Genomic DNA, 21304 nt, shown 5'->3' on the forward strand with positions numbered 1-21304 from the left:
TCTCCTCTCTACTCCTTCTGTCCTGTGCTGACTGTATTCCTTCTTTCATTAGATGAACAGAATATCTGGTTGTTCCTGAGTCTGTACGACCAGGAGCAGAGACCAAGGCCCTCTGTGGGCTCTTTGAGGGACCCCGTGTAGCCGGTCCAGCCCCAGGTTGGGGAACGTCGGCATCAGGGTGTCACAGAGCAGGTGTGGGGCTCTGGCCTCAGAAGCAGTGTGGAGGACGTGCTCAGGCCCATGTGGCTCAGGACAGGCATCTCCCCTCCATGTCAGGGCCACAGCGTCCTCCTGACAGGAAGAGACTCCAGTGTCAGTGGTCTGAGCCAAGGTGCTTGCCTCACTGTTTGTTCTGTGTGGGGGCTTTTACGCTTTGATGAAAGGATAGATTATTTTAGTGCAGGTAGGCCATGTCCCAGGAAGGTGTAGACGCCAGAAGTTGTAGCTCAGTCCAAGTGCTGTAGCCCCAATCTGGTGGGGTCGCAGGGGCTTCCTCTCCAGAGAGAGTGGCAGAGAGGTTCTGTGTCGTCCTGACCATCACACAGTTGGGGCCCTGGGCCAGCTTGCAGTTGGGTGTTGTTGAAAGGTCCATCCTGGAGAAGTGTGTCCAGGCATGTGGTCCTGACCTGGAAGGCCCCAGGACAGAGGGCACCTCTTCCGGAGGCTCCTTGTCTGTGTTCCCTGGAGCCCCCCAGCCCCAGCCCTTGCCACTCAGGGGCTTCCCACCCTGTGCTTAGGGCTTGGGTGGGACCAGAGGCCACTCTGCTCAGGTTGAGGGGGGGATCTCGGGGTCTTGTCCTCAGACAGCCACAACTTATGGTTGTGGGGGAGGGGTGCACTCAGCTGCTGGGCAGGCGGGGGTGTCCTCCAGCATCCGGCCCAGGTGGGCCACCCAGTCTTCTCAAGTCCTGACCAGTGAGCCCCTGTGTGGTGCTGGCTCGTGGGAACCACCTGGGTCAGCCAGCTCACTGGCCCACAGGTGGTCCCAGGGCCGTCACGCCAGCCACCAGAGTGGTTTTTTAAAACACAGACCTGACTGTGTTCCTTACCTGCTTATTGAAAACCCACAAGCCTTGAGGAAAGTAGCTGCTCCCGTTCACTCTGTCACTGCTGGCCCAGCACACGCTTCCCTCCCATATGGCCTCGTTGGGATGGTGGCTGTGCCCAGCAAACCTGACAGGGCTCTCAGACCCTAGCATCATCCAGCAGGAAACCTCTGGGCCGTTGTCTGCGGCTCTTTCTCTGCTGGCACGGCTCAGAGCCCCTTGGGATTCCCTCCAGGGACCGCAGCTGAGCAGGAAAAGCACATAATGACAGCAGGGGCTGGGCCTGGTGGTGGGGGCCCCACCTGACCACTGTATCCGGCCCCCGCAGCTCGCTGCCGCAGGTGAAGGCCCGGAGCGGCTCCCCCTCGGAGACGAGGCCGCTGGAGAAGCAGGACGGGGAGCTTGGGGAGCCCGACCCTGAGAAGAGGAGCCGGGCGCGTGAGCGCAGGCGCGAGGGCCGCTCCAAGACCTTCGACTGGGCCGAGTTCCGCCCTATCCAGCAGGCCTTGGCCCAGGAGAGAGCCGGTGGCCCTCGGGCCGAGGCGGAGCCCGGGGAGCTGGAGCGGGAACGCGCACGACGGCGAGAAGAGCGGCGCAAGCGCTTTGGGACGCCGGACGTGGAGGGGCCCAGCGCAGACGATGTGGCCCTGCGCATGGAGGTCGACCGGGGCCTGGGGCCGCCCACAGCTGCTGAGCTCAGGACCCAGAATGTGCATGTGGAGATCGAGCAGCGCTGGCACCAAGTGGAGACCACCCCACTCCGGGAGGAGAAGCAGGTGCCCATCGCCCCCCTGCACCTGTCCTCCGAGGACGGCAGCGACCGACTCTCGACGCCCGAGCTGACCTCGCTGCTGGAGAAGGAGGTAGCGGCCAGGGCGGGTGCGAGGGCAGGTGGGTGGGCTGGCTGACTCCATGCAGCCCCCTTCCTTGGCCTCCTCTGTGCCCAACAGTGTAGGAACCATGGGCCTGGGCCCAAGGGCTTGTAGACCCCTCAGCAAACCAGGCACACAGACAGGTCCCAGATAAGTATTAGGGGGAGGGTCGGGTTGGGGGGAGACGTACACCAGGCCTTTCTATAGACCAGAGGGGTGAGTACTGCCATTGAGAGCCAGAGGTGCCAGAGGTGGGGGTAGAATGGGGTGTATGTTTTACCTGCTCTGTTTCTGGGGTGCACTGGCAGAGAGAACGGCGAACAGGTAGGCTCCCGTCTGGGCACATCAGCCTGGCACCCTGGGTGAGCCCTGAGGGTGTGCATGGCCGGCCTGCCTGCTGATTCAGATGTGCTGTTGACTTTGGGGGCTGATGAAACCACAGGCTGGGCACCTGTCCTGCCTTCACCTCTCATCTTATTTTGTTAGATTCATGAGGCTGATATTTACCACTAGCATCAACACTTTTCTATGCCTGTTAATACAACAATAGAGGCAAAGCACAGTAAATTAACAGTCTAAAATCAGATTGCTCTAAACAGCTGGACTGCAGGTCAGCAGGCCACATGCACTGGACTCTGAGACTGTTTCAGACAGCAGGGTTTGATACAAAGGTCCCCATGCCAGTCAGAACAGCCTGCTGCACACCCAGCTCCCCACTGACCAGGGTGCTGCAGCTAGAAAGGGGCAGTAGGCGACAGCTATACTCGCAGCTGCTAGGAGCCACAGTGAGAGGCCGCTTGCTTCTTGAGGACCCATCCTCACCAACATGATTTTATACAAAATCCATCGTGTCCAGCTGGTCGAAAGGGGTTCTGTAGGAGCTGAGGTAGAGCCTGGCACAAGGCCTGCCTAGAGTAGCACAGGCCTGTTTGGCCATGCTGAGGACACTCAAATGACCCAGTGGGCAGTCCTTCCTCAGACACAGGCATGGAGTCCTTGTTCCTGTAGGGCCTGGCCTGGTGCAGCCCCCAGCAGCTGGCAGCTAGTGGCGCCCATGCAGATTCACAGCCTGAGCTGAACCGTTGGTGCAGTGTAGACCCGACAAGCGCACCTGCCGGCAAGCTCTACCACGCTGTACCGGGAGGACCACAAGGGCCATGCTGCGCTGCTCCTGACCACTGCTGCCGTCCTGCTTCACACGTGTGTCTTTCTGCCCGCAGTTGGAGCAGAGCCAGAAGGAGGCCTCAGACCTTCTGGAACAGAACCGACTGCTGCAGGACCAGCTGAGGGTGGCTCTGGGCCGGGAGCAGAGCGCCCGGGAGGGCTATGTGCTGCAGGTAGGGCTGAGGGGCTGCCACCCTCTGGGCAGCCACGGGCTTCATGTGCAGGACCTAGGCAGGCTAGGAATGTGCAAAAACCTGTGCCAGGCTCCAGGGCCCTCTGTTGCAGGAGCAGGCGCTCTGGACAGTGTGCTTATGCTGCTCATATAACATTGGGAGAATCTGATGAACCCTCTACAGCTAAGGCTCTTTTGTTTTTTAATAAAATAATTCTGGTTGTCTTTCTCTTCAGTTCTCAAAGAGCCCAACATATATTTATTAGTCAATGTCACATGTTTGCAAGTCATTTCTAACTTCACAAGAACAGCGTTAGTCTCATTTTACAGAAGAAACTGAGGAATAGGCAAGTGCCTCCTTAGGATCCGCCGTGGCAGAGCTAGGACTGGTCCCCTCCCCCGACTGTATCTGTGCCCCGTCCAGGGGGCAGCCTGGGACTGTCTACTCGCCTAGCAGCCCCACTTCTTACTTTCTGCCAAGCCTGACGTTTGAGGGGGAAACATGGCTGCCCAGTCCCGAGCCAAGAGTCCAGACCCATCGTCTCCCCAGAGGTCTCTGTGCCAGAGTGCCAGCCGCCAGGTGGTCTCAGGGAGCCGCGGGTGTCTCACCAGGCAGGAGGGCATCTGGGCAGGGCAGGCTGGTGTGAGCTGCCAGTCCCGCAGTGCTCCAGGCCCTGCTCCAGTTCTGGGGTACAGCACTCCGCTGCCCCCTTAGCAAATGTGTGGTGAGGAGAGGTGACAGACAGATGAGCTCCAGGAAGAGCAAAGCAGGACGGTGGGACTGAGAACGTTAGTCTCGTCATCCAAGGCTGAGGTCCAGTCCGGGTCCTGCACCCCGCCCCCCAGCACCAGGCTCCTTGTCTGTGTAGACCGAGACACGGTCCCAGAGGGCCCCCTGACTCTCCAGGCCCCTGAGTTGCTGTGATACGTCTCTGCATCTGCAGACCGCAGCACACTGGTTTCCTTGGTCCGGTGGACCTTCGGGGCAGTCTGTCCTCCTGCCCCTCTCCACAACACCCTCTGGTGGACGTTTTTTCTGCTTTCCTTTTCCCCAGCTTTGGCCTCAGCCCTAGGCACCCCATGTGCCCTGGAGCCTCCTCCCAGCCCTTCAGCCATAGTTGTTGCCATGCCCCGTTCAGACCCTGAGGCCCTGGGACTTGGTGTGGGGACACCCCTCTTTCCTGCACATGTCACTCCAGGACTTTCTGGGACATCTGTGCAGAACCCTGCGGGTTTGGGGATCACCTTTTTAAACCCCGGTTGGGCTGCCAGCTGACATCAGGCCGAGAAGATACTGGCAGGAGATTTTGCACATTGCTAACCTCAGAACCCACTTGTGTCTGACCTGGATGGTTGCATGAGCCTGCTCCCAGGCCAGACATGTTAATAGTTCCCTGCCAGGTCGGAGGGCGGTTACTCTTAACCTCCCTCTGCTTTCACACTGCTTACGATCTCAAATCTGGGTGAGCCAGGAGGGCCTCTGGGGTAAGGGTAAGGAGGGTCATGGTGGCGGGTGGGCGCCGTGCTGCCGGCCGGGAGGAGGAGCCGGCATGTGTGGCCGTGGAGTGTCTCTTAACTTACGTAACTGAGTGTCACACCTGTGGCTTCCCCGCCAGCACATCTTGAGGGAGCCGTGGGCAGGCCAGTTTTCAGGCTGAGCTGTTCTCACTCCCTTCATGTTCTTGTTTTTTCCTCCGTTAATTAGTTCTGTCTATTTTGCATGCCTTTCAGTTTGAGGAGTTTTGTTTCAATTGTTTTATTTTCTGCATGCTTCACTTTGTTATTTTGAACTCCACAAAGGTTTGTTTGTTTTGTTAACTCTCATGTTTTACTCCACGGTTTCCGTTCCCCCTCGTTTTGTCTTCTTGCAGGTAGAGGTTAGTTCTTCCTGTCACTGTGGAGGACGGGCGCCACCTCCCACAGGAGTGTCTCGGATGTCACCTCACTGACGTCCACCAGCGGTGCCACCCTTCCTTCTCCTGTCCCAGAAGGAAGGGGCAGCGTGTCGGGTGCTGCGCTCTTGTGGGGTTTGTGGTCTAGAGCCATGTGCCTTTTGTTTCGCAAAACAAATGATGCTCTGCTCTGCTCCTGCCCGCGCCTCCTGCCAGAGTCTCTCGTCCTGCAGTCTTCGTTTGCTTACCACTGTGCTCCATTATTCAGTTTTGTTTGGTTTATTTCTCCTAGAAGCTGTGCAGTTAGAGCTGTTTTGATGTTACTGTTCATGTTTTCTGTTTTATCTGGAAACAGCTGCTTACCAAAAAAATTGAGATGATTTGTTAGTCTTTTTTAAATGGGAAAAAAAAATTGTGCAAAGGATAAAAGACCCACAAAGGAGCCTTTCTGTGGTTGACCCTGGCCAGAGGTGTGACACTCAGAACTGGGAGGCCGAGTGTTACTAACCCGTGTTTCATCGGTTTTTTTAAGACCGAAGTGGCCACCTCCCCATCCGGCACCTGGCAGAGGCTCCACAGAGTCAACCAGGATCTGCACAGCGAGCTGGAGGCCCAGTGCCAGCGCCAGGAGCTCATCACACGGCAGATTCAGGCCCTGAAGCGCAGCTACGGGGAGGCCAAGGATGCGATCCGGCACCATGAGGCCGAGATCCGGAGCCTCCAGGCACGGCTGGGCAACACCGCTGCCGAGCTTGCCATCAAGGAGCAGGCGCTGGCCAAGCTCCAGGGTGAGCTGAAGCTGGAGAAGGACAAGGTGCGCGAGCAGCTGGAGGAGCGGCAGCACAGTGAGGCCGCGCTCAACGCCCAGCTGCGTGCCAGCGAGCGAAAGCTCCAGAGCGCAGAGGCCCTGCTGCTGGGGAGGACACAGGAGCTGCGGGACCTGGAGCGGCAGCAGGCGCTGCAACGGGACCGGCACAAGGAGGTACAGCAGTTGCAGGAGCGCATCGCCGACCTCAGCCAGCAGCTGGGCGCCAGTGAGCGGGCCCAGAGGCTGATGGAGGAGAAACTGCAGAGGAACTACGAGCTGCTGCTGGGGAGCTGCGAGCGGGAGAAGCAGGAGCTGCTGCGGAGCCTGGTGGAGGCAGAGGATAGGGCCCGTGCCTTCGAGGGGCGGCTGCAGCAGCACGAGCACCAGGTGGAGGCGCTGCAGGAGGCGAAGCCGAGCGCCGGGTCTGAGGGCAGCGAGGCGGTGCAGCGGCTGGAGGAGCAGCTGGAGATGAAGGAGGCCAGCATCCAGAAGCTGGCCGAGCATGTGCAGAGCCTGCAGGATGAGCGTGACCTGACGCAGCAGCGCTTCCAAGAGCTGCTGGGCCGCATCACCCTGTCCGACGGGGATGTGGCTGCACTGCAGGAGAAGCTGAGGGGGAGGGAGGCCGATTACCAGAGCCTGGAGCACTCCTTCAGGAGGGTGGCCGGCCAGCTCCAGGGCGCGCACACACGGCTCCAGGAGAAGGAGGAGGAGCTGCGGCGCCTCCAGGACGCGCACGGCAAGGCACTAGAGAGGGAGGGGCGGGGCCTGCAGCAGGCTCTGCTGGGGACGTCCACCCTGGGGAGCAGCCTAGATGAGGCGGACAGGAAGCTCCAGGCAGAGGGAGAGATTGAACGGCGACTGGCCACAGAGTCTCTGGAGGATGCCGAGGACAGCCTTGCTCGTGTGGGCCTGCAGTGCCAGACTGCCAGCAAGCCTCTGGGCCTGCCCTGCTCTGGGCTGGAGGATGTGGCCCCAGGGGAGGAGCTGGGGGACAGCAGCCCCATCAGAGAAGAGAGCAGACCCCTGAGGTCGGAAGTGTCCTCAAAACCTGACCAGGGAGCACCTGGCATTAAGAGGCAAAGAATCCGATTCTCCACGATCCAGTGTCAGAAGTACACCCACCCTGACGGGTGCGAGAAGACCGGGGCCAGCAGCATGTCCTCGGACACCAGTCAGGAGCGCTCACCCTCGGAGGAAAGTATGTCATCGGAGCCTACCCCCAGCTCACTCCCCATGCCCAGTGACCCGGACACTTACCTGTCCATCATCCACTCCCTGGAGACCAAGCTCTATGTCACCGAGGAGAAGCTCAAAGGCGTGACAGCGAGGCTGGAGAGCCAGCAGGGCCAGAGCCAGGAGGCCCTGCTTGCGCTGCACCAGCAGTGGGCCGGCACCGAGGCGCGGCTCTGCGAGCAGCTCCGAGCCAGCCTGCTCCAGGTCACTGCGCTGGCCGCCCAGCTGGAGCAGGAGAGACAGGCCAGGGCGGAGGTGGTCGAGAGCCATGTCGGGAAGCTCAGCGACTTCCAGGTGAAAAACAGCCAGGCCCTGGCTTGCCTGGAGAGCTGTCGAGAACAGCTGCGGTCCCTGCCAGGGGACGCAGGAGCGGGGCCCTTGGCTAGTCTGGAGAGTCTGCTTGTGGGTGCTGTCCAGGCCCTGCATCTCCAGCCAGCTTCCATGGGGGAAGCAGGCTTCTCAGAGAAGGAGAAGGCGCCATCCCAGCAGCTGCCACACATGCTGACGCTGAGCGAGCAGGAGCAGCTGCAGCTCCTCTCTGAGCAGATCGCTCTGGAAGCCACCTTCATAGACCAGATCGCAGACTCCCTACGGAACATGACGTCAGACATGTTGCACGTCTTCCTGGAGATCGCTCAGTCAGGACAGTGGCCGCTGGAGTCTGAAAGTGCTGTGGTCTGTCCAGGGGCCCCAGCAGATGCCTGGGCCAAGAAGGTGCTGGTGGATGGAGAGTTCTGGAGCCAGGTCGAGTCCCTGAGCCGGCACCTGGAGACGCTGGGCGGAGAGGCAACCAGTGCCTCGGGAGGCAGGCAGTCGTGTGCCCGGCCAGCCCCAGCCCCTGCCCTGGTGGACGCCACATGGGTCAGGGCTGAGCTCAGTCTCGCCGCGTGCTCGATGAGGGAGTCCCTCCACCGCAGGCTCCAGAGCGTCCAGGAGACCCTCCAGGGGACACAGGCGGCCCTGCAGCAGCACAAGTGCATGCTGCAGGAGGTCCTGGGGGCCTACCAGACCCCTGCCTTTGAGAGGGTGATGCAGCAGGTCTCGGAAGCCCTGCAGCTTCCACTGGGCACCAGAGACGGTGACCAGGTGTCCTGGGCCAGGCGCCCACCGGTAGAAGCCCCGAGTCATCAGGACCCAGCTGGCTCCCTGGCTTGTCCCTTGTCCAGCCAGAGTTCTGGGGTCTTAGCTGCTATTCAGGAGGAGCTCGCCCTGCAGCTTAAAGATAAGGCCAGTCTCCTGGGGGAGATTTCTGCCTCCCTAACCTCGCTTCCCTCTGCGGAGGCACTCGGGGATTGTCAGAAGCTCCTCCAGGCTTCCCAGCATCTCTCGCGCCGTGCTTGTCTGGGAGGCCTCGGCCAGTATTCTTTATTAGTTCAGGATGCAGTTCTTCAGGCTCAGGTGTGTTATGCAGCCTGCAGGATCCGGCTCGAGTATGAGAATGAGCTCCGGGGCTACAAGGAGTCCTGGCTGGGCCAGGGGGCCCCCTACCAAGGGCATGAGCAGGCCTTGGGGGCCCTGCAGGGGGAGTCCGAGGAGCTTCTCCGCAAGCAGAAGGGCGAGTACTTGGACGTGATCGCCTTCGCCCAAAGGGAGGACGTGGAGCTCCAGACCAAGGTCGCCCAGCTGGACCAGCAGCAGAGGCGACTGGAGTTGGCGCATGGCGAGCACGGCAAGAGCCTGGCTGCCCCACAAGAGCAGTTCAAGGAGGAGGTGGTCCAAGTAGAGGGCGTGCTGCAGGCTGCATGTGGCGGGGTCCAGGGCCAGCCTGACGCCAGGGCCAGGGCCGAGGAGGACCTGGGGGGGCGGCCTGTGGAGCAGGTGCAGGCCCTGGAGGCCAGGTTCCAGCTCAAGGTCAGGGAGCTCCAGACCATCCATGAGGAGGAACTGCGGGTCCTGCAGGAGCACTACTCGCAGACCCTGCGGTGCCTGCAGGAGACTCTGTGCCACTACCAGGGCCAGCCCCCCTCCGGCTCACCAGCCGAGGGCGAGGCCGAGTCCGTGGCGGGGCTGAGGGAGCGCGTCCAGGAGCTAGAGGCACAAGTGGACGTCCTGCGGGAGGAGCTGGAGCACAAGGACCCGGCGGGCGGCGTGGCCTCGCTGCAGGAGGAGCGCCAGAGGGACTTGGAGAGCCTCAAGGTCTCAAAGCAGAGCGGTCGGGGTGGAGCTGGGGCAGGGTTCTTAGCTCTAAATGCGCTGTTCCCCCTTGACTGCCTGTGGGCTGCAGGGGGTCCCAGCAGAGCCCGGGGTGGGGGGCCACCCTCACCTCCAGGCTGTGCAGACCTGGACTTGGCAAGGTTCCTCTCCTTCTAACTGTCCTGGGAGCGCAAAGTCAGGCTTTTCAAAGGACAGGGATGTTTGCCACACAGTGTCAAGGGCCACTTCCCACCTCCCTCCCAGGGGCCGCATCCAGTCGGGAGCCTTGTGCGGGAATGGTTGTTTTCTCAAGGAGATGGAGCCTTCTTTTCTCCACAGGTTTGGAGAAGTGACCTTCCCCCAACACATCCATCCTGTTTCACACCCCTCCTTGGTGGGCAGGACGCCATGGCCCTGGCCTGTCCAGGTGACGTTCCCAGCCCTGGAGCATTCAGCTGTGTGGAGCTGCCTGGGCTTTGGGCCACCTGCTCTTGGGCTCCTCACCTGTCCCCCTTCCTCTAGCCGGCACCATGTGCAGTGCTGAGGTGGCTCTGTGCTGCTGTGATAGGCACTTGGGCATTAGCAGGCACTCTGGCACCTGCCAGGCTGTTTCCACTGCCTTTTCCCAAGTCAGTCCAGACCTTTTGAAAGCCATTCTGAATCCCAAAGAAGCTTCAAGGGCTGATGGAATGTGCTGCACGGTCCCGTGCGGTCAGGGCACACCAGCAAGGCGTTTGAAAGTAACATCCCAGCTGCTTCCCCTGACACTCAGGGTCTGCATGGGAGGCAACTTAGACAAGGCCCAAACCAGCCTCTCGCGCAGTCGGCCTGAATTCAGGAGGGAAGAAGCCGCTGTGCTGATGTGGGCACATGCTGGGCCCCTGCGGGGATGTAGGCTGGGCTGGGGACTTGGGTAGCATTCTGTGTCCTGAGTCTGTTCTCGTTGGGTCCTGTGAGACACAGGAATTACAACCAAACTGCTCTCCTGGGTGCCAGGCTGACAGCAGTCACTTGAGGGAGACTGGGGTCTCAGTCCCTCTCCTGATAGCTGCAAGCTGGTGCCTTTTCTGGCAACTCTGCACAGTAGTCATTGAGGAACCGAATGACCCCAGGGTTTACTGTCTTAAAAGTTAGAATTGTGTTTACAGATTAACATATGCTCTCCAAGGAAGTACCTGAGTGTTTCTGTAAGAAGAGTTCTGACCCTTCCCTTATCTTGAAATACTCTAAAATATTCCCATCAAACTATGACTTAGACCCTCCCCCGTGTGTTGACCGAGAGGCCATGCTGAACCAAAGCAAGTGGGAGGGCAGCTCTAGGACTCTCCAGGTGTCCAGGGGTGTGAGAGCTGCAAAGAGAAGACAGGGGCTCCATCTGGAAGCCACTGTGAGAAGGAATGCTCAGTGAGTGGTGGACAGCAGGTCTGTCCCAGGGAAGTGCAGACTCCGAGTGTGAAAATGCTGACTGGGGAGTCCAGAAAGGCCTGTCCACTCCTCTGTCAGACAGAGGTGCCCAGACACAGACTGGATTCCTGGTATCCTTCCTGGATCCGGGCACAAGAAGATCCCCCAGACTTACATTGGAGGTGACGTGGCCACATTCTCGCAGCTCTGAAAGAGGACTGAGAAGCACAGTTCCAGCGCCTTACTGAGCGAAGCCCTCTCTTTTAGAGAGGTCCCATTGTGCCTCCATCCACAAAAAAGCTGCACAGACCAGCCCTGACGGCCACAGGCACACTCACTCACCCAGCGCAGAAGACTGACCTGATACGCCAGGCCTGGGGGATTCAGGGTGTGTGTGTGGGGTAGTTGGACCACTTCTTAGCTCCCCAAGCCCACGTCCAGGTCATAAACCAACCCAGGCTGGAGCAAGGCACAGACCAGGCCGGGGAGCAGTTCTGCCATAACCTCGATGCAGTGAGCAGAGGCACCTGGTAATTAGCCCCCTCTTTGTACTCCTTCACGAGGAAAAGGAAATGTCCCACACCCTGATCTAATTCTTTCAGCGCATGCCTGAGAAGTTCAGTGACCATCTCAGAGTGGCCGGCTGGGCAGTGGCAGGGCTGGGTCCCCAGCTCCATGTCCTGGGTCACTGTCATTCACAGGGTCTCTCAGCTCCTGGCAGCTGACCAAGACTCATCTCTGTTCACAACTGTGCCCAACACCCGGGGTATGGTGGTGCTGCGCACATCAGTGGTTAATTCAGACCAGACATGCCAGCCTCTGCCCATGCTCTCTGTCGTCCTCCTATCAGTCCTACCTGGAAGTCACTCCATAAAGGGCCAGGGTGGGCTGTTTTCAATTCCACGGCAGCCTCCTCCTACCCACAGTACCAGCTCTTTGCAGAGAAATGGAACTCAAAACAACCACAGGAATCAGGCAGGACTCACCGGGTGAACACCCTTTTCTAACTGCTCTGGGAGTGAGTTGGTGTTGGGCTCAGCTCCAGAGAGCAGCTCCCTGCCCGGTGGCCAGGCGGGGTGGGGCTGTGGTCTGCTCAGTCACAGTTTGCTCAGGGAGCCGAAGGGAAGTGGGTAAAGCCCCTCGTGCACCTTTCAGGCTACGTGCGAACGGGGGTTTGCAGCCATGGAAGAGACGCACCAGAAGAAGATCGAGGACCTGCAGAGGCAGCACCAGCGGGAGCTGGAGAAACTGCGGGAGGAGAAGGACCGCCTCCTGGCTGAGGAGACCGCGGCCACCATCTCAGGTGGGAGTCGCGCACCCCGGGATGGGTGATGGGCTCTCCTGAGCTGGGTACAAGCTCTAACACTTCTCCAGGGGGACGGCTGGCTTAAGGAGCCCTTTGGGAGCTCATGAGCCCCGAGCCAGTCACACCTGTGCACCGGAGGGGCTGTCCTCGTCAGCCTCTTCGCTGGTACTTCTCTGATAGCGGACACTTCTGCAAGGCCTTGGTCCGTCAGAGCCTGGAGCGTCAGCACCGAGCACTGGGCCTCGGCCGGTGCACCCTCCTTTGTGTTCCAGGGCAGCCTTGGGTCTTAGCACCGAAAGAGAAGACAGGCCAACCCGAAAGCCTGCTTGTTCTATATTATATTGGACGTTTATGGAATCAGTTTTTGTGGGTTTTTTTAAAATATTAAAACCAAACCACACCTGATCCTTTTTGTTGGGGAGTTCCCTGGGAATCCTCCTGGCCCAACTGCCAACGGGCCAAGCCTCAGTCATGCGGGATGTCCCCTTCCTGTTGGTCTCGCCCCAAGCCTCTTGGTACTGAGGGCCACATCCTGTCCACAGCCATCGAAGCTATGAAGAACGCCCACCGCGAGGAGATGGAGCGGGAGCTGGAGAAGAGCCAGCGGTCCCAGATCAGCAGCGTCAACGCAGACATCGAGGCCCTGCGGCGACAGTACCTGTGAGTTGGGCCGGCCGGCTGGGCGGGCGGTGCCTTCTGCCTGTCTTTGTACAAGCCTCTGAGACATGGGTCCCAGGAGTGCAAGTGGAGGCCCAAGGCACTGAGGCCACTCAGAGCCTCCTGTTCAAGGTGCCCCACACCACCCTGGCCTAGCACTGCTCTCACGACCCAAGTGGTCCCATTACTGAGCTGAACAGAAGCCAATCAGTAAAACATAAAGAGTAAGATGCGGCAGAAGAGGTCTTACACTGTCAGATCTCCAGGACCCACCTGGGAGACCCCTGGATCCCTTCTCTCCATCAGCTGCCGCTGCTTCAGAAGCGGGGGGGGGATGGCCACAGTGCAGACACCCTGACTGTGCGTGCAGATGCAGCCACAACCCCCACGTCTTCAAAGAGCACTCACTCCAGTGCTCTCTGCCGAGGCGGCAGGGTGAACCGCATCCACCCCACGGCCACTCTTGAGCTCTGCCCTCAGGGGAACCCAGCACCCCTGGGAGCTTTCCCCTCGGCCACCACAGGCCATGCAGAGCTGCCTTCACGGGGGCCACATTCACGGCAGAGGCGGGCAGGTAGCAGCAGCAGCTCACCTCAGCTGGAAGCAGCCTGTAGCCCCTTGGCCTTGGTTTTCCAAATCTGTGTAGAGCTGGTGTAGACTGTCAGCCAGCGCCAGAAATGGCCCAGTTCTGACCTCCGTCAGAAACAGCGCGTTTTGGGTGCAAGGGTGAGGCTCTCCCAACACTGAACTTCAGGACAGGAGTTCAGACTACTGGGGGATGGACAGAGCCACCAGGCCGGGCTGCACACCTGCAGCTGTGATGGGGCACGGGGCTCTCTCGTGGCTGCCCTGCCTGGTGGTGTCCCATCGTCCCTTGAGTTCGTGAAGGGGACGCTGGGCCCAGGGTGTGGCCAGAGGAGTGAGCAGTGCCCTCTCCCCAGGGAGGAGCTGCAGTCTGTGCAGCGTGAATTGGAGGTCCTCTCGGAGCAGTACTCGCAGAAGTGCCTGGAAAACGCCCACCTGGCCCAGGCTCTAGAGGCCGAGCGGCAGGCCCTACGGCAGTGCCAGCGCGAGAACCAGGAGCTCAATGCTCACAACCAGGTGAGCCTCATGGGGGCCCCGCTCTGCAGGCACCACCAACGTCCGGCTTCACCAGAGTGTGGGCGGAAGTCACCACCGCTGCTAGCCTCGGGCTCTGTTTCTCTTTTCACTGTGTGGTTTGGGTCCAGGGCTCCATCCCCAAGGCTGGGACTGTGTTTAAACACTTCCCAGTCAAGACCATACAATGCTCACATAGGATTTTGTCAGATTATTCTCTTAAAACGTGCCTGCTGCTTAGAAAACTGGGGCACACGTAAAATACTGGCAGATGGGACAGCTCAAGGTAGATCTAGTCTGAAGAGAGCTTCTCTGTGTGCACTGGACCACTCATCCTCCCAAGGCACTGAGCAGACAGGCCTGTCGGCCTGGCCCCGGCTCGAGACCCCGGGGGCCCACAGCTGCCTGCCTGGTCACTGCAGTGGCCAAAGGCGACCACCTGTCAGCTGGAAAGAAGGAACACAAAGTGAGGGCTGAGGGCAGCAAAAGGCCCCAATCCTGCAGAAACTGGGGGACAAACGGAGCTGCTCAGCACTGGCTGTGGTGACAGAGGGGCTGGGAGCATGGCTCCTGCCAGGGCAGTTCCACGGAAACCTCTGGCCCATGCAAACGGCTTCTGCACAGGTGTCACAGCTCACATGCTCACTCAGACGCCCAGCTGCACCATGATCACAGCCCCAGGCAGCTCTGAGAGCTCCTTGTGGTTGTCGCTGTCTCCAGGAGCTGAACAACCGCCTGGCTGCAGAAATCTCACGGCTACGGACACTGCTGACTGGGGACGCCGGTGGCGAGGCCGCTGGTTCACCCCTCACACAGGGCAAGGACGCCTACGAGTTAGAGGTACGGCTCAGAGCCAGGTCCCTTCAACAGCTTGCAGCGCATGAGTCACACATGGGACCAGGGTGGCCCAGCTTACGGGAAAACCCAAGTCATACCAGGACACAAAGAGAGCAGTTAGCCTCCAGGCAGCATGGGACCTCTCGAGGCCCCAGCGACCTTTACATTTAACCCATTCTCACTCACCTGCCCCTCTCCCTGGTTTCCACTGCCTCACAAGTGCTGACCTCCAAAACAAAACACTGAACAACTGCGTGACACTGCAGCTCCCTCATTTCCCTCTCTCTAGGTCTTATTGAGGGTCAAGGAATCAGAAATTCAGTACCTGAAACAGGAGATCAGCTCCCTCAAGGACGAGTTACAGACGGCGTTGCGGGTAATGCACGTCCCACGAGGGCCTGGAGGCTGGGGCCGCCCGTGTCCAGATCGCGCGCAGAGACTTGAGTACGTCCACCGTCACGAGTGTTCTCGGACGGTGGCCCTCAGGCAGGGGCAGCGGACATGAGAAAGGGCCAGTCCTGACCCCCGCCTGGCGGGGCCCAAGGCCCCAGTGCATGGTCATTTCCTGTGGGTGCTCCTGGAGGTGGAGTCACTTGGGGTAGCCAAGACAGGGATTTCCAGCCTGAAGCACAGAGGTGTCCTCAGGGTCAAGGCAGCACTAGCCTGCACAGAGCCGGGGCCCTGCCATGCCTGTTGTACTTTGTGTCTGGTTTCTGCCTCCGCAAGATGGGATCGACCTGCTTTCTCTGCTTCTGGAGGCATCCCTAGTCCAGCCTGTCTATAACCACTCTCTGCTGTCCTTTTGTCCCCAAGGACAAGAAGTACGCCAGTGACAAGTACAAAGATATCTACACAGAACTCAGCATTGTGAGGGCGAAGGCCGACTGTGACGTCAGCAGGTTGAAGGAGCAACTAAAAGCCGCCACAGAAGCGCTGGGTGAGAAGTCCCCGGAGAACCCGCCTGTGTCCGGATACGGTGAGTCCTGCGGCTCTGGATTCTCTCTCTCTGGAAATTGGGTGGTGGGGCTGCTGGCCCTTGATCCAGCAGAGGAGCCCTCTCTGTGTCAGACTCTCTCCCTGGCTGAATGGCAGGGCATGGCAGGTGCCAGCTCACGAGGGGCAGTCACTCTTCGGCATGCATGTTCACGACAGCAGGCCATGTTTTTCATTTTCCTGACGGACTCCCTCGCTCTGGAAGTGGCTCTCACTGGTTCGTGATCTTGGGGTTTCACCATAAAACCTATAAAAGGCCTCAGGGCGAGGACTGAGGCCATGTCCAAACTCACTGATCCTGGAACCTCCCCCTCAGCCAGTGAGGACCCCTGCTTGGTGGTCTGCATCACTGCTGGGCAGGCATTACGAGTTCTCCCAAAGGCAGGCAGGCAGGCCACAGGCAGCAAAGTTCAGCTCAGATATAACACTGGCTGCTTCCTAGGAGTCTGGGGGCCAGAGGACTTTGGGTTAGCCAGAAGCGCATGCATCCTGTGACTTGGCACTTCACACAGGAGCTGGCTTAGCTTCCACGGTCAAGGGCTGGCCCGCTAGTCACCACACAGCTCTTCACAAGAGAGGGAGAGCGAGCCTTAAGTACAGGAAGCTAAAGCCCGGGTTCTCAGGAGAGCAGGCAGCAGGGCTGCCCAGCAGCAGCGGGGGCCATGGCCAGCCTGGGGCCGTAGTCATCCTCCAGGTCTCCTGTGCCTTGTTCTGAGGCTCTTATGACGTAAGGTTATGGGCTTGGCATTCCCCTGGTTTGTTGAAGGAGGTGTCACGTGGGTGATGATGCTAAGCTGGGAAGCCCTCAGACTTGTGTGTTCCGGGGGGTTTACAAAACTAGCACCGTGCCCGCTTCGTCTTCTCAGACATCATGAAGTCCAAGAGCAACCCCGATTTCCTGAAGACAGACAGGTCCTGTGTCGGCCGGCAGCTCAGAGGCCTCAGGTCCAAGGTGAGTCTGGGGGCCCGCCCTGGGTGTGCAGAGCCCACTGGGGGCTGCACGGAGGGTCCCCAGGGTGCCTCAAGTCATCCCTCTGGGTCAGAGCCGGGGCTTCAGGCCAAGTGCCCCTTGCACAGCAGCAGGACTGTCTCCTCAGTGACGGCAGGGCTCCCGGGGCCGTCCTGCCATCTGGACCGCTCCTCACACGTCTACAGTTCACACTGACACCGTCCACACACTTCCCTCCACATGGGCCCCTGCCCCCTGCGCACCCCTCCGTGGGAAGGTGGGGTGGAGGGTGGGGTGCCCAGCTTGTTGCACTTAGGATTTACTGTGTGTGTGTCTTGTTTTTGCTCTTCCCCTGACAGTCCGTAATTGAGCAGGTCTCATGGGATAACTGAAACGACCCGCTTCCTGGCCCCCCTGTCGTGTAGGTAAACCTCCTCTCACACCACTCGCCTGCCGCCCGCGAGGGGCGCTGCCTGCATGCACTGCTCACTCCTCCACGGGAGCTCATTTTCCCATCACTCTTGTTCCTCCTGCTCAGCAGCACAGACAGGATCCATGTGAAGTTTCTTACCTCTTCTAGGGAGTTAACTGCACTGTAACCTCTTAACAGAGGGGTGCTCCCCCAGCCTGGCAGGCTGCCCAGAGCTGCATCCCGGGGGGCGCAGGCGTGTAGCCCTTCACCCCACGTGTGTTGAATGGTGTGCGCTCACGTTCTCTTGGGACACCACTGCCCTCTGTCAGGAGGCAGGCTTGACAAGAACCTCCCATCGCTGAAGTAGTTCCCACTCCCCACCCCTAGGATTAACAGGCCAAGGGGGCCGATGCCTCGTGCCTGTAGCTTGGCAGATGCTCAGCAGAGCAAGGGGACCACAGGCGCTAGGGGCTGAGCGTTCCCCAGCCCTGAGGACCCAGGCACCTCAGACGGGAGGCATGGGCTGAGCACTGGCTGCCTGACTCCGACACTGCACCTGGACACTCCTGGCTCCCACAGGCCCAGGCGGCCAGGGCCCAGGGTCACTCCCTCCTGAGTGGGTTCACCAGCTCGGCTGACCTGATCTTGTTGACTCCCTGGTAATGAAGCTGAGAGCAGCAGGAAGGGCTGGGCAGAGGGGCTGCTGATGGGGCCTCAGGGCCAGACAGCAGGTGCCCCCGGCTCACCGGCAGATTGCAGGGCCTACTTCAGGAGGAGCTGAAGAAAACCCAAGCAGTTTGTCCTCAGTTCGGTTTCACTTAGTTTCCTACAGTCCTGAGTCACTTACCACCAGATATGGTTCAGACTGGTCAAAAACTTGGGGCTTTTTTCTTTAAACGTGGAAGCAATTCTGTTTAGCAAACCCAGACTTGTTCTTTGGTTTCTCATTTTGTTCTTTGGTTTCTGGTTTTCTTATTGACGAGTGTTACTTCCTTGCCTGAGGCTGGCCTGCCGTTGCTACAGGTTCACCCTGAGTGCTATGGGCCTTCTGCTTGTGCCTGTAAACGACAGGACCCTCAGGGAAGCCTTGCTCCAGCGAGCCCGCCTCCTCAGGCGGACCACGTGTCAGGGGAAATAAAGTACTTTGCAGGACTTGCCTGGCAATCCACTGGTTAGGACTCGGCACTCTCAGTGCCAGGACTCAGGTTCAGTCCCTGGTTGGGAACTAAGATCTTGAAAGCAGTACAGCAAGAAAAGGAGTTTGGGCTCTGGACAAAGGGCCAGATCTCTGTTCACAAGGCCTCTGCAGAGGTGTGCTGGGAAGGCCTTGCACTCTGGTGGAGGTGGGGCAGGAAGCGAGGGTCTGTCTGTCCGGGGCTCTCGGCGAGGCTGGACCAAGTGAGTTGGGGGAAGCTCAGGGACAGGGTTCCCTAGAGTCACGTTTAAGTCAGTTTGGCTTGGCAAGTTTTCGACATAAGAACAGCATTCTTGCTGGCCCAAGGAGAAGCTGGGCCCTTGCTGTCTTCCTCAGGGACACCACTGGCCATGGCACTGGGCCTATGACGTACTGTCAACAGCCAGCCACATGGGTCCTGTGTGGCCCTCTGTCCTGGTGTGTAACACCCCAACCCCCGGCGGGGAGACAGGAATTAAATCACCCAGAAACTAACCCTGTCCCCAGGGCTTCCTGAACCAGAGTCTGCTCTGTGGATGTTTGCCTTTCCTGTAGGCTGTCTCTGTACCTGCCTCCCTCAGGGACAGGAGGGCTTGGCCCCACTGGGTCAGCAGCTTCTTGTCTTAAGAGCAGCCGGGCTTCTCTGGGACTGAAAGCAGACGAGATGTGTCCAGGGTCCTCACGGGGAGGGTGGGTGGGGGAGGCGTCTGGGCGGCTGCGCATGGAGTCACAGAGGTGCTGGGTGGGCGGCAACTGACCCCTCCCAGCCTGTGACAGGGCTCTGAGGCCTCTGTCCTCAGGTCTCGGGAGTTGGCGGTCTGCTGCCACTTAGGGAAGGAAGTTCCCAGCTAGAACAGCATGGGTGGCAGGTGCCAGGGCCAGCCCCTGGGTGAGACTGGCTGCTGTGTAGACAGCGGCACTGACCTGAAGCAGGCATGCTTGGGAGCAGAGTCTCGAGAGCACGTGAGGCCCTCGTGCACGTTAAGGGGAGTCACAGTGGGACGTGGGCTTATCCCCTTCCTCTGATCACTCAGTGGCGTCAGAATTAAAAAACAGGTGAGCCTCACTGTCCTGGGTGAAGCTGGGGCCCCAGGGAAAGCGGGCCCAGACCTGCCCTCATGCTCAGGGAAGCCCGCACATGCCACGAGGGTCTGGATGTCCTTCACCTTTACCGAGGTCCACACGAACATGGACAGGCTTCCGTCCTGAAAGGCTCAGGAACAGCCTCCATGTCCCCAAGCCCCAAGAGAGACCAACAGGGCCCGTGAGGCCAAGGAGCAGGGAGGCTGTCCACCCTGGAGCGTGCTCGGGGCCTCGCGGGGCCAGACATGGGCACATTGGGTGCCTCCTTGTTCTCCACAGGGTCTTCTCTCCAGCACCATCGGTCTCATCCCTTGCTTGTTGACAGAGCCCTAAGCTCAGCATCAGTCTTGTCTGACTTTTTCTTTCTCGTCCAATAACACCACTTCCTCGGGGGCCATGGCCCTCCTCTCACACCCACTAACCCTCCGGGGACCCGCGCCATGCCTCACCACTGGCTGCCTGCGCCATGCAGGGCCGAGGCCAACAGCCTGTCTGTTTCTCCACCAGAGTCTGAAGGAAGGCCTGACGGTGCAAGATCGCCTGAAGCTCTTTGAGTCCCGGGACCTGGAGCGCGACTAGTTGCTCCCGTACAGCTTGGACACACCTCCCGGCCAGAGCCCCCGTGCCACTCCTGTCCATCCCTTCATTTTTTATTGTCGTCCTTGTTCTTGGTGTTGTTGTCTGCATTGACTGTGGTCGGATGCATGAGAGACTGGCCTGTGGGTGGCTCGCTCCACTCCCTGTGATCTTCATCCAGGCTTTCCCTGGTTTCTGCAACCTGCCCTGCCTTGCCCTGGCTCCCTGTCAGTATTACGGCCCAGCAGCCTGGGATAAGCTAGCTCTGTCTCACCCCGTGCGCAGGCGGGGCAGGAGGGGCCATGAGGCTGTGCTGTGGGTCCCGTGCTGACCGCTCGCAGCCCAGGGAGGACCTGGACGCCCAGGGTGGGGCTGAGCCTGCACCTGCCCCATGGGCTTGGAGCGAGGGCAGCAGCTCTTACACATCCACTGACACCGCTTAGAGCCACACCCCAGACCTTCGTGGTAAACCCTTCACAGCCTGGGAAATGCTGAAAGCAGCCACTCCTATTTTTGTCTCTTTTTTATTAAATCTTGCACAAAACACGGCCCCTCTCATTCCTTCCTATGCTCATTCTTTCTTGGTCACCAGGAACCCTACTCTTTTCACATAAGGTGGATGCTGCCCTGCAGCCTGGGTTCCAGACCAGAATCACAGTGACAGCACGTTTCTTCAGAGTCACTGGAGGAGAAAGCTCACTAACCTTTCTGGAAAGAAGCCCCCACTTGCTTTGGGGAAGGTTGACTGGAGACCCTGTTATGTCAAGAAGGCAGAGAGGACGTTGGAGCTAAATGGAAACCAGCCGTTGTGACGTGTGCTCAATTGTGCTTGGTTCACCTGAGCTGAGGCCCAGGGCACCAGTGCGCCCACACAGGGCCTGCACCCGCACTTCTGTGTTCTCGGTGGCCTGAGTAACACGTTTCTAACCACCACTAGGCACCTTCTAGCGCTCCGTAAAAACTAATTCTGTGAGGAGGGGAGCAGGAACACGGCCCCAGGGGGAGCCCGCGCAGCATCTGGTCAGTGCTTGGGTGAGGGCCACAGCCTTGGGGTACGCAGGTACTTTGGGGGTGAAAACATACACATCGTTGTGCAGTTTCTAGATAATGTGAATACATGAGGCCACGTGGGGTGTTCCTGGAGGCAGGGCAGAGGCCCCGGGGTGTAGAGTGCACGGCCCTGCCCGTCTTCTTGCTGGGACAGCTCAGAGCACCCAGCTGCAAGGCCTTCCCTGTTCCCGACCCTATGCTGGCCACCGCATTGCTGCTGTTGGTCCATCAGACACCCGCTACACCAGTGCATCTCAGATCCGCCTGTGTGGGTGATGGGGGCTCTGAGGGTCTGACGGGGGGGAGGGGGCCCTCTCTGAGCACTGAAACTGTGCCACCGCTGCCTCCTTCCAGGGTGCAGCGTCCGCATGGAGCTGCTCCATCTGCCTGTGGGCCGCACGCTGCCTCTCATCAGGGCAAAGGAGTTTCTACCTCCGTGTTT

General features: G+C 59.5%; 1 protein-coding gene across 5 annotated transcripts in view; it reads left to right on the plus strand.

Annotated features, from left to right (window-relative positions):
• MPRIP (myosin phosphatase Rho interacting protein) overlaps positions 1–20358 on the plus strand; it is a 90414-nt gene extending 70056 nt beyond the window's left edge. Inside the window, exons 14-25 of one of the 5 annotated variants that reach the window (XM_081583435.1) lie at positions 1375–1909; positions 3139–3255; positions 5679–9326; positions 11883–12030; positions 12576–12693; positions 13632–13791; positions 14509–14628; positions 14915–15001; positions 15439–15601; positions 16485–16570; positions 16927–16988; positions 19744–20358. In XM_081583435.1, coding sequence (XP_081439561.1) covers positions 1375–1909; positions 3139–3255; positions 5679–9326; positions 11883–12030; positions 12576–12693; positions 13632–13791; positions 14509–14628; positions 14915–15001; positions 15439–15601; positions 16485–16570; positions 16927–16959 — 5215 coding nt within the window. In that variant the 3' untranslated portion in view covers positions 16960–16988; positions 19744–20358. Of the gene's footprint in view, positions 1–1374; positions 1910–3138; positions 3256–5678; positions 9327–11882; positions 12031–12575; positions 12694–13631; positions 13792–14508; positions 14629–14914; positions 15002–15438; positions 15602–16484; positions 16571–16926; positions 16993–19743 lie in introns of all 5 variants that reach the window. The other 4 variants (XM_081583434.1, XM_081583438.1, XM_081583437.1 and 1 more) reach the window with 4 other exon arrangements.
• Positions 20359–21304: the final 946 nt, after the last annotated feature.

The sequence above is a fragment of the Giraffa tippelskirchi genome, chromosome 3, assembly GCF_054371585.1.
Source record: "Giraffa tippelskirchi isolate mGirTip1 chromosome 3, T2T-mGirTip1v1.2.pri, whole genome shotgun sequence".
NCBI lineage: Eukaryota > Metazoa > Chordata > Mammalia > Artiodactyla > Giraffidae > Giraffa > Giraffa tippelskirchi.